At 41.5% G+C, this 19,967-nt stretch overlaps 1 protein-coding gene across 4 annotated transcripts in view; it reads left to right on the top strand.

The window, feature by feature from the left end:
* LOC144772459 (uncharacterized) overlaps positions 1-19,967 on the top strand; it is a 138,943-nt gene that overhangs the window by 26,814 nt on the left and 92,162 nt on the right. For 2 of the 4 annotated variants that reach the window (XM_078656798.1, XM_078656797.1), the window contains 7 exons: positions 3,707-3,760; positions 6,183-6,236; positions 8,336-8,389; positions 12,626-12,679; positions 14,783-14,836; positions 16,916-16,969; positions 19,072-19,125. In XM_078656798.1, coding sequence (XP_078512924.1) covers positions 3,707-3,760; positions 6,183-6,236; positions 8,336-8,389; positions 12,626-12,679; positions 14,783-14,836; positions 16,916-16,969; positions 19,072-19,125 — 378 coding nt within the window. Of the gene's footprint in view, positions 1-1,548; positions 1,603-3,706; positions 3,761-6,182; positions 6,237-8,335; positions 8,390-12,625; positions 12,680-14,782; positions 14,837-16,915; positions 16,970-19,071; positions 19,126-19,967 lie in introns of all 4 variants that reach the window. The other 2 variants (XM_078656796.1, XM_078656799.1) reach the window with 2 other exon arrangements.

Below are 19,967 nucleotides of genomic sequence, written 5' to 3'. Positions count from 1 at the left end.
AGATAATCAATAACTTGTGGATGAGGAGAAAAGAGGATGGGTCAGAGGGAGCCATGAAAGCAGAAAAGTAAATACTGCTTCAAACATTTCGACTACTCTGTCTTTTGGTACACCTACGCCAATATCCTTACATCCGAACTAGGTGACTAACTGCTAGAATAGCACTGAGTCCATAGAAATAACTTTGCCAGTGCACCTCTTCCCTAGCCTGTGACAACTGATGCACACTTGCCAACATTACGAGTTTCATACTCCATTGAAATCATTATAAAAAAATATTTTCTGCAAATATCTAACGATATTGAGAGAATCCTGCTTCAAGGCTTTTCAACCGATAGATCAATTTAGCTTAGCGGGTTTAAGCATGTCATTTTCATGGGTACATAATATTTGCATCAAGCAACAAGGGGATGAGAGCTCGATGAGAGACTGGCTCAGAGTGGTGTCAGGTCGTGGTTCCCAGGCAGTTCTGGGACAATGTATGGTCTAAAGGAGAGGTAGACACAGGTGACGTTGATTCGCCGGTATGGGTGCTTGGTGCACCAGGTTTCACAACTCATGGTGAGAAGGAGGGGGGGCGTGGATTGCTCACGAGTTAGAATATCTGTGGCAGATATCTCTGCATACATCTGTGTGTTGCTTATTAAAAACCTTATGAAACCGTGGCCCCATTTTACCACAAGAATTCTTGCAGGAGAACTTTACCTGCTCAAAACAACTTGATGTGTTTCAGGTGGGGTATTTTTTGCCTGGGTACTCCTATTCAATTGAATATTTGAATTTAAATACCAATACCTGTTGTAGTGGGTACATCTTTTGCTCAACATACAATACTTTTTTCTGTCAGGGTGAGGAAGAGCATTCTACTGTTAGAGACACTTTCCCATCATTTTACTTGTTTAGAATATAATTACATTTTTGCTCTTAAAATGTTCTGAGTGAAACCGTTTTCAGTAATAGACAATTTTGCAGATGAACAATTTTGCCATAGTGAATGTAGCTTAAAGTTCATATCCCTAAAATCAGAGTTGCGCTCCTTACAAATGATTAAATGGTACCTAAAAGCTAATGGTTATCCATTTGAATGCATTGCGGTTTGAGGTGCTTAGCAGAATTAATCATCCTAGGGTTTAAACATCAGCAGCATGTCAGCACAGGTTTGGAAACTTCCAAATAAATGCATCTAACATTCTACAAAAAAGTTTGTGAGCAATCTGATTTAAAATAGCGACGTTTAAGGCAATCTAATGCAGCTATTGATCACAGAAGAGGGAGAAGTCTGGGCTGACCCTTGGACTCTAGTGCTCCAACCCTGTTCACAAACTGCCTGGGATTGCTCTGTCCCTTGGATATTAATGTTGATATTAATTAGTTAATGACTTTTGCTCTATTTTTGTTTATCTCCTCCCACACCTCTGTTCATTGTAGATGGGTTTATACATGCTCTTGCTAGTGCACTAATCATAGTCTTTCTTTAATTCTCAGTTAGCACTGTACAAAATCCTACACAATTTGTTAACGCTGCCCCTTCTCCATTTTCTCTCTCAGAAAGAAGTTCGACACGTGAGGCGGATAACCGAGTAGGAGACCGAGAACAGCCAGGTAAGGAGCATGTGGGGACTCTAGGGAGAGTATGAGGCTTCCAAGTTGGAGGTCTTTGGGCGTAAATGCAGATTTTCAAGCAAGGAAGGAAAGAGAGAACTACTCTCTCTCCAAAAGGAATGAAGCAATGCAGGGCATTGTGGTTTGGGCACAGTATTTATACAACGCAAGCAAGATGGCCACTGCTAATGCAGGACACCCAAACTCTTGGGAAATTTTGGCTATCACCGATTTTTTCTTGGTAGATTGGATCAGACACTCACTAGGCATAAAGGGCCCTGGGAAATGAATATGTCCTTAATGCGGGTTTGGACCAACAGGGACATAAAACAAATGTCCCAGGGGATTGAGGTATGGCAGCATAAAAGCTGTTTGGAATAGAAGACCCCAGGGAATCATCTATTGGAGCATATAGGGCCCTTGGAAGGAATGGCCTGGGATACCAATATGAGCGACAGAATGAAATGCCAGGGCACACATCACACTAGAAGTGTGGTATCCCTCCCTTTGTTTTTTTGGAAGAATTGTTATGTACCTTGAAAAAACAATCATGCAAAGATAATCAATAACTTATGGGTGAGGAGAAAAGAGGATGGGTCAGAGGGAGCCATGAAAGCGGAAAAGTAAATACTGCTTCAAACATTTCGACTACTCTGTCTTTTGGGACACCTACGCCAATGGCCTTACATCCGAACTAGGTGACTAACTGCTAGAATAGCACTGAGTCCATAGAAATAACTTTGCTAGTGCACCTCTTCCCTAGCCTGTGACAACTGATGCACACTTGCCAACATTACGAGTTTCATATTCTATTGAAATCATTATAAAAAAATATTTTCTGCAAATATCTAATGATATTGAGAGAATCCTGCTTCAAGGCTTTTCAACCGATAGATCAATTTAGCTTAGCGGGTTTAAGCATGTCATTTTCATGGGTACATAATATTTGCATCAAGCAACAAGGGGATGAGAGCTCGATGAGAGACTGGCTCAGAGTGGTGTCAGGTCCTGGTTCCCAGGCAGTTCTGGGACAATGTTATGGTCTAAAGGAGAGGTAGACACAGGTGACGTTGATTCGCCGGTATGGGTGCTTGGTGCACCAGGTTTCACAACTCATGGTGAGAAGGAGGGGGGGCGTGGATTGCTCACGAGTTAGAATATCTGTGGCAGATATCTCTGCATACATCTGTGTGTTGCTTATTAAAAACCTTATAAAACCGTGGCCTCATTTTACCACAAGAATTCTTGCAGGAGAACTTTACCTGCTCAAAACAACTTGATGTGTTTCAGGTGGGGTATTTTTTGCCTGGGTACTCCTCTTCAATTGAATATTTGAATTTAAATACCAAAACCTGTTGTAGTGGGTACATCTTTTGCTCAACATACAATACTTTTTTCTGTCAGGTGAGGAAGAGCATTCTACTGTTAGAGACACTTTCCCATCATTTTACTTGTTTAGAATATAATTACATTTTTGCTCTTAAAATGTTCTGAGTGAAACCGTTTTCAGTAATAGACAATTTTGCAGATGAACAATTTTGCCATAGTGAATGTACCTTAAAGTTCATATCCCTAAAATCAGAGTTGCGCTCCTGACAAATGCTTAAATGGTACCTAAAATCTAATGGTTATCCATTTGAATGCATTGCGGTTTGAGGTGCTCAGCAGAATTAATCATCCTAGGGTTTAAACATCAGCAGCATGTCAGCACAGGTTTGGAAACTTCCAAATAAATGCATCTAACATTCTACAAAAAAGTTTGTGAGCAATCTGATTTAAAATAGCGACGTTTAAGGCAATCTAATGCAGCTATTGATCACAGAAGAGGGAGAAGTCTGGGCTGACCCTTGGACTCTAGTGCTCCAACCCTGTTCACAAACTGCCTGGGATTGCTCTGTCCCTTGGATATTAATGTTGATATTAATTAGTTAATGACTTTTGCTCTATTATTGTTTATCTCCTCCCACACCTATGTTCATTGTAGATGGGTTTATAGATGCTCTTGCTAGTGCACTAATCATAGTCTTTGTTTAATTCTCAGTTAGCACTGTACAAAATCCTACACAATTTGTTAACGCTGCCCCTTCTCCATTTTCTCTCTCAGAAAGAAGTTCGACACGTGAGGCGGATAACCGAGTAGGAGACCGAGAACAGCGAGGTAAGGAGCATGTGGGGACTCTAGGGAGAGTATGAGGCTTCCAAGTTGTAGGTCTTTGGGCGTAAATGAAGATTTTCAAGCAAGGAAGGAAAGAGAGAACTACTCTCTCTCCAAAAGGAATGAAGCAATGCAGGGCATTGTGGTTTGGGCACAGTATTTATACAACGCAAGCAAGATGGCCACTGCTAATGCAGGACACCCAAACTCTTGGGAAATTTTGGCTATCTCCGATTTTTTCTTGGTAGATTGGATCAGACACTCACTAGGCATAAAGGGCCCTGGGAAATGAATATGTCCTTAATGCGGGTTTGGACCAACAGGGACATAAAACAAATGTCCCAGGGGATTAAGGTATGGCAGCATAAAAGCTGTTTGGAATAGAAGACCCCAGGGAATCATCTATTGGAGCATATAGGGCCCTTGGAAGGAATGGCCTGGGATACCAATATGAGCGACAGAATGAAATGCCAGGGCACACATCACACTAGAAGTGTGGTATCCCTCCCTTTGTTTTTTTGGAAGAATTGTTATGTACCTTGAAAAAACAATCACGCAAAGATAATCAATAACTTGTGGGTGAGGAGAAAAGAGGATGGGTCAGAGGGAGCCATGAAGGCAGAAAAGTAAATACTGCTTCAAACATTTCGACTACTCTGTCTTTTGGGACACCTACGCCAATGGCCTTACATCCGAACTAGGTGACTAACTGCTAGAATAGCACTGAGTCCATAGAAATAACTTTGCTAGTGCACCTCTTCCCTAGCCTGTGAGAACTGATGCACACTTGCCAACATTACGAGTTTCATATTCCATTGAAATCATTATAAAAAAATATTTTCTGCAAATATCTAACGATATTGAGAGAATCCTGCTTCAAGGCTTTTCAACCGATAGATCAATTTAGCTTAGCGGGTTTAAGCATGTCATTTTCATGGGTACATAATATTTGCATCAAGCAACAAGGGGATGAGAGCTCGATGAGAGACTGGCTCAGAGTGGTGTCAGGTCGTGGTTCCCAGGCAGTTCTGGGACAATGTATGGTCTAAAGGAGAGGTAGACACAGGTGACGTTGATTCGCCGGTATGGGTGCTTGGTGCACCAGGTTTCACAACTCATGGTGAGAAGGAGGGGGGGCGTGGATTGCTCACGAGTTAGAATATCTGTGGCAGATATCTCTGCATACATCTGTGTGTTGCTTATTAAAAACCTTATGAAACCGTGGCCTCATTTTACCACAAGAATTCTTGCAGGAGAACTTTACCTGCTCAAAACAACTTGATGTGTTTCAGGTGGGGTATTTTTTGCCTGGGTACTCCTCTTCAATTGAATATTTGAATTTAAATACCAAAACCTGTTGTAGTGGGTACATCTTTTGCTCAACATACAATACTTTTTTCTGTCAGGGTGAGGAAGAGCATTCTACTGTTAGAGACACTTTCCCATCATTTTACTTGTTTAGAATATAATTACATTTTTGCTCTTAAAATGTTCTGAGTGAAACCGTTTTCAGTAATAGACAATTTTGCAGATGAACAATTTTGCCATGCTGAATGTACCTTAAAGTTCATATCCCTAAAATCAAAGTTGCGCTCCTGACAAATGCTTAAATGGTACCTAAAAGCTAATGGTTATCCATCCATCTCTGTTCATGGCCGTGGTGCCTCGCGTGAGGAAGGCCCGCATTGGGGGTCGTTCCTTTAGCCTTAAGGCCCCCCAGCTGTGGAATTCGTTGCCCCTCGCTTTACGCAGCATTCCTAGTTTGCTCCTGTTCAGGAAAAACCTGAAGACCTGGCTTTTTAATCTTTAGGTTGTTTCTTTTCTATTCCACTTTTTTCTCCTTTCTGTCTACTGTTATGTTTTTTAACTGCTGAGCCGCCCTCTGAAAGCGCCGGGACACTCTTGTTAAGTAGCCGTGCGCTATATAAATAAAAGTTAACATAACATAACATAACAACATTTGAATGCATTGCGGTTTGAGGTGCTCAGCAGAATTAATCATCCTAGGGTTTAAACATCAGCAGCATGTCAGCACAGGTTTGGAAACTTCCAAATAAATGCTTCTAACATTCTACAAAAAAGTTTGTGAGCAATCTGATTTACAATAGCGACGTTTAAGGCAATCTAATGCAGCTAATCACAGAAGAGGGAGAAGTCTGGGCTGACCCTTGGACTCTAGTGCTCCAACCCTGTTCACAAACTGCCTGGGATTGCTCTGTCCCTTGGATATTAATGTTGATATTAATTAGTTAATGACTTTTGCTCTATTATTGTTTATCTCCTCTCACACCTCTGTTCATTGTAGATGGGTTTATACATGCTCTTGCTAGTGCACTAATCATAGTCTTTGTTTAATTCTCAGTTAGCACTGTACAAAATCCTACACAATTTGTTAACGCTGCCCCTTCTCCATTTTCTCTCTCAGGAAGAAGTTCGACACGTGAGGCGGATTACCGAGTAGGAGACCGAGAACAGCCAGGTAAGGAGCATGTGGGGACTCTAGGGAGAGTATGAGGCTTCCAAGTTGGAGGTCTTTGGGCGTAAATGCAGATTTTCAAGCAAGGAAGGAAAGTGAGAACTACTCTCTCTCCAAAAGGAATGAAGCAATGCAGGGCATTGTGGTTTGGGCACAGTATTTATAAAACGCAAGCAAGATGGCCACTGCTAATGCAGGACACCCAAACTCTTGGGAAATTTTGGCTATCATCGATTTTTTCTTGGTAGATTGGATCAGACACTCACTAGGCATAAAGGGACCTGGGAAATGAATATGTCCTTAATGCGGGTTTGGACCAACAGGGACATAAAACAAATGTCCCAGGGGATTAAGGTATGGCAGCATAAAGGCTGTTTGGAATAGAGGACCCCAGGGAATCATCTATTGGAGCATATAGGGCCCTTGGAAGGAATGGCCTGGGAAACCAATATGAGCGACAGAATGAAAAGCCAGGGCACACATCACACTAGAAGTGTGGTATCCCTCCCTTTGTTTTTTTGGAAGAATTGTTATGTACCTTGAAAAAACAATCATGCAAAGATAATCAATAACTTGTGGATGAGGAGAAAAGAGGATGGGTCAGAGGGAGCCATGAAAGCAGAAAAGTAAATACTGCTTCAAACATTTCGACTACTCTGTCTTTTGGGACACCTACGCCAATGGCCTTACATCCGAACTAGGTGACTAACTGCTAGAATAGCACTGAGTCCATAGAAATAACTTTGCTAGTGCACCTCTTCCCTAGCCTGTGACAACTGATACACACTTGCCAACATTACGAGTTTTATATTCCATTGAAATCATTATAAAAAATGTTTTCTGCAAATATCTAACGATATTGAGAGAATCCTGCTTCAAGGCTTTTCAACCGATAGATCAATTTAGCTTAGCGGGTTTAAGCATGTCATTTTCATGGGTACATAATATTTGCATCAAGCAACAAGGGGATGAGAGCTCGATGAGAGACTGGCTCAGAGTGGTGTCAGGTCCTGGTTCCCAGGCAGTTCTGGGACAATGTATGGTCTAAAGGAGAGGTAGACACAGGTGACGTTGATTCGCCGGTATGGGTGCTTGGTGCACCAGGTTTCACAACTCATGGTGAGAAGGAGGGGGGGCGTGGATTGCTCACAAGTTAGAATATCTGTGGCAGATATCTCTGCATACATCTGTGTGTTGCTTATTAAAAACCTATGAAACCGTGGCCCCATTTTACCACAAGAATTCTTGCAGGAGAACTTTACCTGCTCAAAACAACTTGATGTGTTTCAGGTGGGGTATTTTTTGCCTGGGTACTCCTATTCAATTGAATATTTGAATTTAAATACCAAAACCTGTTGTAGTGGGTACATCTTTTGCTCAACATACAATACTTTTTTCTGTCAGGGTGAGGAAGAGCATTCTACTGTTAGAGACACTTTCCCATCATTTTACTTGTTTAGAATATAATTACATTTTTGCTCTTAAAATGTTCTGAGTAAAACCGTTTTCAGTAATAGACAATTTTGCAGATGAACAATTTTGCCAAAGTGAATGTACCTTAAAGTTCATATCCCTAAAATCAGAGTTGCGCTCCTGACAAATGCTTAAATGGTACCTAAAAGCTAATGGTTATCCATTTGAATGCATTGCGGTTTGAGGTGCTTAGCAGAATTAATCATCCTAGGGTTTAAACATCAGCAGCATGTCAGCACAGGTTTGGAAACTTCCAAATAAATGCATCTAACATTCTACAAAAAAGTTTGTGAGCAATCTGATTTACAATAGGGACGTTTAAGGCAATCTAATGCAGCTAATCACAGAAGAGGGAGAAGTCTGGGCTGACCCTTGGACTCTAGTGCTCCAACCCTGTTCACAAACTGCCTGGGATTGCTCTGTCCCTTGGATATTAATGTTGATATTAATTAGTTAATGACTTTTGCTCTATTATTGTTTATCTCCTCCCACACCTCTGTTCATTGTAGATGGGTTTATAGATGCTCTTGCTAGTGCACTAATCATAGTCTTTGTTTAATTCTCAGTTAGCACTGTACAAAATCCTACACAATTTGTTAACGCTGCCCCTTCTCCATTTTCTCTCTCAGGAAGAAGTTCGACACGTGAGGCGGATAACCGAGTAGGAGACCGAGAACAGCCAGGTAAGGAGCATGTGGGGACTCTAGGGAGAGTATGAGGCTTCCAAGTTGGAGGTCTTTGGGCGTAAATGCAGATTTTCAAGCAAGGAAGGAAAGAGAGAACTACTCTCTCTCCAAAAGGAATGAAGCAATGCAGGGCATTGTGGTTTGGGCACAGTATTTATACAACGCAAACAAGATGGCCACTGCTAATGCAGGACACACAAACTCTTGGGAAATTTTGGCTATCACCGATTTTTTCTTGGTAGATTGGATCAGACACTCACTAGGCATAAAGGGCCCTGGGAAATGAATATGTCCTTAATGCGGGTTTGGACCAACAGGGACGTAAAACAAATGTCCCAGGGGATTAAGGTATGGCAGCATAAAGGCTGTTTGGAATAGAAGACCCCAGGGAATCATCTATTGGAGCATATAGGTCCCTTGGAAGGAATGGCCTGGGATACCAATATGAGCGACAGAATGAAATGCCAGGGCACACATCACACTAGAAGTGTGGTATCCCTCCCTTTGTTTTTTTGGAAGAATTGTTATGTACCTTGAAAAAACAATCATGCAAAGATAATCAATAACTTGTGGATGAGGAGAAAAGAGGATGGGTCAGAGGGAGCCATGAAAGCAGAAAAGTAAATACTGCTTCAAACATTTCGACTACTCTGTCTTTTGGGACACCTACGCCAATGGCCTTACATCCGAACTAGGTGACTAACTGCTAGAATAGCACTGAGTCCATAGAAATAACTTTGCTAGTGCACCTCTTCCCTAGCCTGTGACAACTGATGCACACTTGCCAACATTACGAGTTTCATATTCCATTGAAATCATTATAAAAAATATTTTCTGCAAATATCTAACGATATTGAGAGAATCCTGCTTCAAGGCTTTTCAACCGATAGATCAATTTAGCTTAGCGGGTTTAAGCATGTCATTTTCATGGGTACATAATATTTGCATCAAGCAACAAGGGGATGAGAGCTCGATGAGAGACTGGCTCAGAGTGGTGTCAGGTCCTGGTTCCCAGGCAGTTCTGGGACAATGTATGGTCTAAAGGAGAGGTAGACACAGGTGACGTTGATTCGCCGGTATGGGTGCTTGGTGCACCAGGTTTCACAACTCATGGTGAGAAGGAGGGGGGGCGTGGATTGCTCACGAGTTAGAATATCTGTGGCAGATATCTCTGCATACATCTGCGTGTTGCTTATTAAAAACCTTATGAAACCGTGGCCCCATTTTACCACAAGAATTCTTGCAGGAGAACTTTACCTGCTCAAAACAACTTGATGTGTTTCAGGTGGGGTATTTTTTGCCTGGGTACTCCTATTCAATTGAATATTTGAATTTAAATACCAATACCTGTTGTAGTGGGTACATCTTTTGCTCAACATACAAAACTTTTTTCTGTCAGGGTGAGGAAGAGCATTCTACTGTTAGAGACACTTTCCCATCATTTTACTTGTTTAGAATATAATTACATTTTTGCTCTTAAAATGTTCTGAGTGAAACCGTTTTCAGTAATAGACAATTTTGCAGATGAACAATTTTGCCATAGTGAATGTACCTTAAAGTTCATATCCCTAAAATCAGAGTTGCGCTTCTGACAAATGCTTAAATGGTACCTAAAAGCTAATGGTTATCCATTTGAATGCATTGCGGTTTGAGGTGCTTAGCAGAATTAATCATCCTATGGTTTAAACATCAGCAGCATGTCAGCACAGGTTTGGAAACTTCCAAATAAATGCATCTAACATTCTACAAAAAAGATTGTGAGCAATCTGATTTAAAATAGCGACGTTTAAGGCAATCTAATGCAGCTATTGATCACAGAAGAGGGAGAAGTCTGGGCTGACCCTTGGACTCTAGTGCTCCAACCCTGTTCACAAACTGCCTGGGATTGCTCTGTCCCTTGGATATTAATGTTGATATTAATTAGTTAATGACTTTTGCTCTATTATTGTTTATCTCCTCCCACACCTCTGTTCATTGTAGATGGGTTTATAGATGCTCTTGCTAGTGCACTAATCATAGTCTTTGTTTAATTCTCAGTTAGCACTGTACAAAATCCTACACAATTTGTTAACGCTGCCCCTTCTCCATTTTCTCTCTCAGAAAGAAGTTCGACACGTGAGGCGTATAACCGAGTAGGAGACCGAGAACAGTCAGGTAAGGAGCATGTGGGGACTCTAGGGAGAGTATGAGGCTTCCAAGTTGGAGGTCTTTGGGCGTAAATGCAGATTTTCAAGCAAGGAAGGAAAGAGAGAACTACTCTCTCTCCAAAAGGAATGAAGCAATGCAGGGCATTGTGGTTTGGGCACAGTATTTATACAACGCAAGCAAGATGGCCACTGCTAATGCAGGACACCCTACCGATTTTTTCTTGGTAGATTGGATCAGACACTCACTAGGCATAAAGGGCCCTGGGAAATGAATATGTCCTTAATGCGGGTTTGGACCAACAGGGACATAAAACAAATGTCCCAGGGGATTAAGGTATGGCAGCATAAAAGCTGTTTGGAATAGAAGACCCCAGGAAATCATTTATTGGAGCATATAGGGCCCTTGGAAGGAATGGCCTGGGATACCAATATGAGCGACAGAATGAAATGCCAGGGCACACATCACACTAGAAGTGTGGTATCCCTCCCTTTGTTTTTTTGGAAGAATTGTTATGTACCTTGAAAAAACAATCATGCAAAGATAATCAATAACTTGTGGATGAGGAGAAAAGAGGATGGGTCAGAGGGAGCCATGAAAGCAGAAAAGTAAATACTGCTTCAAATATTTCGACTACTCTGTCTTTTGGGACACCTACGCCAATGGCCTTACATCCGAACTAGGTGACTAACTGCTAGAATAGCACTGAGTCCATAGAAATAACTTTGCTAGTGCACCTCTTCCTTAGCCTGTGACAACTGATGCACACTTGCCAACATTACGAGTTTCATATTCCATTGAAATCATTATAAAAAAATATTTTCTGCAAATATCTAACGATATTGAGAGAATCCTGCTTCAAGGCTTTTCAACTGATAGATCAATTTAGCTTAGCGGGTTTAAGCATGTCATTTTCATGGGTACATAATATTTGCATCAAGCAACAAGGGGATGAGAGCTCGATGAGAGACTGGCTCAGAGTGGTGTCAGGTCGTGGTTCCCAGGCAGTTCTGGGACAATGTATGGTCTAAAGGAGAGGTAGACACAGGTGACGTTGATTCGCCGGTATGGGTGCTTGGTGCACCAGGTTTCACAACTCATGGTGAGAAGGAGGGGGGCGTGGATTGCTCACGAGTTAGAATATCTGTGGCAGATATCTCTGCATACATCTGTGTGTTGCTTATTAAAAACCTTATGAAACCGTGGCCCCATTTTACCACAAGAATTCTTGCAGGAGAACTTTACCTGCTCAAAACAACTTGATGTGTTTCAGGTGGGGTATTTTTTGCCTGGGTACTCCTCTTCAATTGAATATTTGAATTTAAATACCAAAACCTGTTGTAGTGGGTACATCTTTTGCTCAACATACAATACTTTTTTCTGTCAGGGTGAGGAAGAGCATTCTACTGTTAGAGACACTTTCCCATCATTTTACTTGTTTAGAATATAATTACATTTTTGCTCTTAAAATGTTCTGAGTGAAACCGTTTTCAGTAATAGACAATTTTGCAGATGAACAATTTTGCCATGCTGAATGTACCTTAAAGTTCATATCCCTAAAATCAGAGTTGCGCTCCTGACAAATGCTTAAATGGTACCTAAAAGCTAATGGTTATCCATTTGAATGCATTGCGGTTTGAGGTGCTCAGCAGAATTAATCATCCTAGGGTTTAAACATCAGCAGCATGTCAGCACAGGTTTGGAAACTTCCAAATAAATGCTTCTAACATTCTACAAAACAGTTTGTGAGCAATCTGATTTACAATAGCGACGTTTAAGGCAATCTAATGCAGCTATTGATCACAGAAGAGGGAGAGGTCTGGGCTGACCCTTGGACTCTAGTGCTCCAACCCTGTTCACAAACTGCCTGGGATTGCTCTGTCCCTTGGATATTAATGTTGATATTAATTAGTTAATGACTTTTGCTCTATTATTGTTTATCTCCTCCCACACCTCTGTTCATTGTAGATGGGTTTATACATGCTCTTGCTAGTGCACTAATCATAGTCTTTCTTTAATTCTCAGTTAGCACTGTACAAAATCCTACACAATTTGTTAACGCTGCCCCTTCTCCATTTTCTCTCTCAGGAAGAAGTTCGACACGTGAGGCGGATAACCGAGTAGGAGACCGAGAACAGCCAGGTAAGGAGCATGTGGGGACTCTAGGGAGAGTATGAGGCTTCCAAGTTGGAGGTCTTTGGGCGTAAATGCAGATTTTCAAGCAAGGAAGGAAAGAGAGAACTACTCTCTCTCCAAAAGGAATGAAGCAATGCAGGGCATTGTGGTTTGGGCACAGTATTTATACAACGCAAGCAAGATGGCCACTGCTAATGCAGGACACACAAACTCTTGGGAAATTTTGGCTATCACCGATTTTTTCTTGGTAGATTGGATCAGACACTCACTAGGCATAAAGGGCCCTGGGAAATGAATATGTCCTTAATGCGGGTTTGGACCAACAGGGACATAAAACAAATGTCCCAGGGGATTAAGGTATGGCAGCATAAAGGCTGTTTGGAATAGAAGACCCCAGGGAATCATCTATTGGAGCATATAGGTCCCTTGGAAGGAATGGCCTGGGATACCAATATGAGCGACAGAATGAAATGCCAGGGCACACATCACACTAGAAGTGTGGTATCCCTCCCTTTGTTTTTTTGGAAGAATTGTTATGTACCTTGAAAAAACAATCATGCAAAGATAATCAATAACTTGTGGATGAGGAGAAAAGAGGATGGGTCAGAGGGAGCCATGAAAGCAGAAAAGTAAATACTGCTTCAAACATTTCGACTACTCTGTCTTTTGGGACACCTACGCCAATGGCCTTACATCCGAACTAGGTGACTAACTGCTAGAATAGCACTGAGTCCATAGAAATAACTTTGCTAGTGCACCTCTTCCCTAGCCTGTGACAACTGATGCACACTTGCCAACATTACGAGTTTCATATTCCATTGAAATCATTATAAAAAATATTTTCTGCAAATATCTAACGATATTGAGAGAATCCTGCTTCAAGGCTTTTCAACCGATAGATCAATTTAGCTTAGCGGGTTTAAGCATGTCATTTTCATGGGTACATAATATTTGCATCAAGCAACAAGGGGATGAGAGCTCGATGAGAGACTGGCTCAGAGTGGTGTCAGGTCCTGGTTCCCAGGCAGTTCTGGGACAATGTATGGTCTAAAGGAGAGGTAGACACAGGTGACGTTGATTCGCCGGTATGGGTGCTTGGTGCACCAGGTTTCACAACTCATGGTGAGAAGGAGGGGGGGCGTGGATTGCTCACGAGTTAGAATATCTGTGGCAGATATCTCTGCATACATCTGCGTGTTGCTTATTAAAAACCTTATGAAACCGTGGCCCCATTTTACCACAAGAATTCTTGCAGGAGAACTTTACCTGCTCAAAACAACTTGATGTGTTTCAGGTGGGGTATTTTTTGCCTGGGTACTCCTATTCAATTGAATATTTGAATTTAAATACCAATACCTGTTGTAGTGGGTACATCTTTTGCTCAACATACAAAACTTTTTTCTGTCAGGGTGAGGAAGAGCATTCTACTGTTAGAGACACTTTCCCATCATTTTACTTGTTTAGAATATAATTACATTTTTGCTCTTAAAATGTTCTGAGTGAAACCGTTTTCAGTAATAGACAATTTTGCAGATGAACAATTTTGCCATAGTGAATGTACCTTAAAGTTCATATCCCTAAAATCAGAGTTGCGCTCCTGACAAATGCTTAAATGGTACCTAAAAGCTAATGGTTATCCATTTGAATGCATTGCGGTTTGAGGTGCTTAGCAGAATTAATCATCCTATGGTTTAAACATCAGCAGCATGTCAGCACAGGTTTGGAAACTTCCAAATAAATGCATCTAACATTCTACAAAAAAGTTTGTGAGCAATCTGATTTAAAATAGCGACGTTTAAGGCAATCTAATGCAGCTATTGATCACAGAAGAGGGAGAAGTCTGGGCTGACCCTTGGACTCTAGTGCTCCAACCCTGTTCACAAACTGCCTGGGATTGCTCTGTCCCTTGGATATTAATGTTGATATTAATTAGTTAATGACTTTTGCTCTATTATTGTTTATCTCCTCCCACACCTCTGTTCATTGTAGATGGGTTTATAGATGCTCTTGCTAGTGCACTAATCATAGTCTTTGTTTAATTCTCAGTTAGCACTGTACAAAATCCTACACAATTTGTTAACGCTGCCCCTTCTCCATTTTCTCTCTCAGAAAGAAGTTCGACACGTGAGGCGTATAACCGAGTAGGAGACCGAGAACAGCCAGGTAAGGAGCATGTGGGGACTCTAGGGAGAGTATGAGGCTTCCAAGTTGGAGGTCTTTGGGCGTAAATGCAGATTTTCAAGCAAGGAAGGAAAGAGAGAACTACTCTCTCTCCAAAAGGAATGAAGCAATGCAGGGCATTGTGGTTTGGGCACAGTATTTATACAACGCAAGCAAGATGGCCACTGCTAATGCAGGACACCCTACCGATTTTTTCTTGGTAGATTGGATCAGACACTCACTAGGCATAAAGGGCCCTGGGAAATGAATATGTCCTTAATGCGGGTTTGGACCAACAGGGACATAAAACAAATGTCCCAGGGGATTAAGGTATGGCAGCATAAAAGCTGTTTGGAATAGAAGACCCCAGGGAATCATCTATTGGAGCATATAGGGCCCTTGGAAGGAATGGCCTGGGATACCAATATGAGCGACAGAATGAAATGCCAGGGCACACATCACACTAGAAGTGTGGTATCCCTCCCTTTGTTTTTTTGGAAGAATTGTTATGTACCTTGAAAAAACAATCATGCAAAGATAATCAATAACTTGTGGATGAGGAGAAAAGAGGATGGGTCAGAGGGAGCCATGAAAGCAGAAAAGTAAATACTGCTTCAAATATTTCGACTACTCTGTCTTTTGGGACACCTACGCCAATGGCCTTACATCCGAACTAGGTGACTAACTGCTAGAATAGCACTGAGTCCATAGAAATAACTTTGCTAGTGCACCTCTTCCCTAGCCTGTGACAACTGATGCACACTTGCCAACATTACGAGTTTCATATTCCATTGAAATCATTATAAAAAAATATTTTCTGCAAATATCTAACGATATTGAGAGAATCCTGCTTCAAGGCTTTTCAACTGATAGATCAATTTAGCTTAGCGGGTTTAAGCATGTCATTTTCATGGGTACATAATATTTGCATCAAGCAACAAGGGGATGAGAGCTCGATGAGAGACTGGCTCAGAGTGGTGTCAGGTCCTGGTTCCCAGGCAGTTCTGGGACAATGTATGGTCTAAAGGAGAGGTAGACACAGGTGACGTTGATTCGCCGGTATGGGTGCTTGGTGCACCAGGTTTCACAACTCATGGTGAGAAGGAGGGGGGCGTGGATTGCTCACGAGTTAGAATATCTGTGGCAGATATCTCTGCATACATCTGTGTGTTGCTTATTAAAAACCTTATGAAACCGTGGCCCCATTTTACCACAAGAATTCTTGCAGGAGAACTTTACCTGCTCAAAACAACTTGATGTGTTTCAGGTGGGGTATTTTTTGCCTGGGTACTCCTCTTCAATTGAATATTTGAATTTAAATACCAAAACCTGTTGTAGTGGGTACATCTTTTGCTCAACATACAATACTTTTTTCTGTCAGGGTGAGGAAGAGCATTCTACTGTTAGAGACACTTTCCCATCATTTTACTTGTTTAGAATATAATTACATTTTTGCTCTTAAAATGTTCTGAGTGAAACCGTTTTCAGTAATAGACAATTTTGCAGATGAACAATTTTGCCATGCTGAATGTACCTTAAAGTTCATATCCCTAAAATCAGAGTTGCGCTCCTGACAAATGCTTAAATGGTACCTAAAAGCTAATGGTTATCCATTTGAATGCATTGCGGTTTGAGGTGCTCAGCAGAATTAATCATCCTAGGGTTTAAACATCAGCAGCATGTCAGCACAGGTTTGGAAACTTCCAAATAAATGCTTCTAACATTCTACAAAACAGTTTGTGAGCAATCTGATTTACAATAGCGACGTTTAAGGCAATCTAATGCAGCTATTGATCACAGAAGAGGGAGAGGTCTGGGCTGACCCTTGGACTCTAGTGCTCCAACCGTGTTCACAAACTGCCTGGGATTGCTCTGTCCCTTGGATATTAATGTTGATATTAATTAGTTAATGACTTTTGCTCTATTATTGTTTATCTCCTCCCACACCTCTGTTCATTGTAGATGGGTTTATACATGCTCTTGTTAGTGCACTAATCATAGTCTTTCTTTAATTCTCAGTTAGCACTGTACAAAATCCTACACAATTTGTTAACGCTGCCCCTTCTCCATTTTCTCTCTCAGGAAGAAGTTCGACACGTGAGGCGTATAACCGAGTAGGAGACCGAGAACAGCCAGGTAAGGAGCATGTGGGGACTCTAGGGAGAGTATGAGGCTTCCAAGTTGGAGGTCTTTGGGCGTAAATGCAGATTTTCAAGCAAGGAAGGAAAGAGAGAACTACTCTCTCTCCAAAAAGAATGAAGCAATGCAGGGCATTGTGGTTTGGGCACAGTATTTATACAATGCAAGCAAGATGGCCACTGCTAATGCAGGACACACAAACTCTTGGGAAATTTTGGCTATCACCGATTTTTTCTTGGTAGATTGGATCAGACACTCACTAGGCATAAAGAGCCCTGGGAAATGAATATGTCCTTAATGCGGGTTTGGACCAACAGGGACATAAAACAAATGTCCCAGGGGATTAAGGTATGGCAGCATAAAGGCTGTTTGGAATAGAAGACCCCAGGGAATCATCTATTGGAGCATATAGGTCCCTTGGAAGGAATGGCCTGGGATACCAATATGAGCGACAGAATGAAATGCCAGGGCACACATCACACTAGAAGTGTGGTATCCCTCCCTTTGTTTTTTTGGAAGAATTGTTATGTACCTTGAAAAAACAATCATGCAAAGATAATCAATAACTTGTGGATGAGGAGAAAAGAGGATGGGTCAGAGGGAGCCATGAAAGCAGAAAAGTAAATACTGCTTCAAACATTTCGACTACTCTGTCTTTTGGGACACCTACGCCAATGGCCTTACATCCGAACTAGGTGACTAACTGCTAGAATAGCACTGAGTCCATAGAAATAACTTTGCTAGTGCACCTCTTCCCTAGCCTGTGACAACTGATGCACACTTGCCAACATTACGAGTTTCATATTCCATTGAAATCATTATAAAAAATATTTTCTGCAAATATCTAACGATATTGAGAGAATCCTGCTTCAAGGCTTTTCAACCGATAGATCAATTTAGCTTAGCGGGTTTAAGCATGTCATTTTCATGGGTACATAATATTTGCATCAAGCAACAAGGGGATGAGAGCTCGATGAGAGACTGGCTCAGAGTGGTGTCAGGTCCTGGTTCCCAGGCAGTTCTGGGACAATGTATGGTCTAAAGGAGAGGTAGACACAGGTGACGTTGATTCGCCGGTATGGGTGCTTGGTGCACCAGGTTTCACAACTCATGGTGAGAAGGAGGGGGGGCGTGGATTGCTCACGAGTTAGAATATCTGTGGCAGATATCTCTGCATACATCTGTGTGTTGCTTATTAAAAATCTTATGAAACCGTGGCCCCATTTTACCACAAGAATTCTTGCAGGAGAACTTACCTGCTCAAAACAACTTGATGTGTTTCAGGTGGGGTATTTTTTGCCTGGGTACTCCTATTCAATTGAATATTTGAATTTAAATACCAATACCTGTTGTAGTGGGTACATCTTTTGCTCAACATACAATACTTTTTTCTGTCAGGGTGAGGAAGAGCATTCTACTGTTAGACACACTTTCCCATCATTTTACTTGTTTAGAATATAATTACATTTTTGCTCTTAAAATGTTCTGAGTGAAACCGTGTTCAGTAATAGACAATTTTGCAGATGAACAATTTTGCCATAGTGAATGTACCTTAAAGTTCCTATCCCTAAAATCAGAGTTGCGCTCCTGACAAATGCTTAAATGGTACCTAAAAGCTAATGGTTATCCATTTGAATGCATTGCGGTTTGAGGTGCTCAGCAGAATTAATCATCCTAGGGTTTAAACATCAGCAGCATGTCAGCACAGGTTTGGAAACTTCCAAATAAATGCTTCTAACATTCTACAAAACAGTTTGTGAGCAATCTGATTTACAATAGCGACGTTTAAGGCAATCTAATGCAGCTATTGATCACAGAAGAGGGAGAGGTCTGGGCTGACCCTTGGACTCTAGTGCTCCAACCCTGTTCACAAACTGCCTGGGATTGCTCTGTCCCTTGGATATTAATGTTGATATTAATTAGTTAATGACTTTTGCTCTATTATTGTTTATCTCCTCCCACACCTCTGTTCATTGTAGATGGGTTTATACATGCTCTTGCTAGTGCACTAATCATAGTCTTTCTTTAATTCTCAGTTAGCACTGTACAAAATCCTACACAATTTGTTAACGCTGCCCCTTCTCCATTTTCTCTCTCAGGAAGAAGTTCGACACGTGAGGCGGATAACCGAGTAGGAGACCGAGAACAGCCAGGTAAGGAGCATGTGGGGACTCTAGGGAGAGTATGAGGCTTCCAAGTTGGAGGTCTTTGGGCGTAAATGCAGATTTTCAAGCAAGGAAGGAAAGAGAGAACTACTCTCTCTCCAAAAGGAATGAAGCAATGCAGGGCATTGTGGTTTGGGCACAGTATTTATACAACGCAAGCAAGATGGCCACTGCTAATGCAGGACACACAAACTCTTGGGAAATTTTGGCTATCACCGATTTTTTCTTGGTAGATTGGATCAGACACTCACTAGGCATAAAGGGCCCTGGGAAATGAATATGTCCTTAATGCGGGTTTGGACCAACAGGGACATAAAACAAATGTCCCAGGGGATTAAGGTATGGCAGCATAAAGGCTGTTTGGAATAGAAGACCCCAGGGAATCATCTATTGGAGCATATAGGTCCCTTGGAAGGAATGGCCTGGGATACCAATATGAGCGACAGAATGAAATGCCAGGGCACACATCACACTAGAAGTGTGGTATCCCTCCCTTTGTTTTTTTGGAAGAATTGTTATGTACCTTGAAAAAACAATCATGCAAAGATAATCAATAACTTGTGGATGAGGAGAAAAGAGGATGGGTCAGAGGGAGCCATGAAAGCAGAAAAGTAAATACTGCTTCAAACATTTCGACTACTCTGTCTTTTGGGACACCTACGCCAATGGCCTTACATCCGAACTAGGTGACTAACTGCTAGAATAGCACTGAGTCCATAGAAATAACTTTGCTAGTGCACCTCTTCCCTAGCCTGTGACAACTGATGCACACTTGCCAACATTACGAGTTTCATATTCCCCTGAAATCATTATAAAAAAATATTTTCTGC

Source organism: Lissotriton helveticus, chromosome 8 (assembly GCF_964261635.1).
Source record: "Lissotriton helveticus chromosome 8, aLisHel1.1, whole genome shotgun sequence".
Classification (NCBI taxonomy): Eukaryota; Metazoa; Chordata; class Amphibia; order Caudata; family Salamandridae; genus Lissotriton; species Lissotriton helveticus.
Note: the sequence above shows the minus strand (reverse complement) of the source record. Positions and strands in the feature narration are given on the sequence as shown.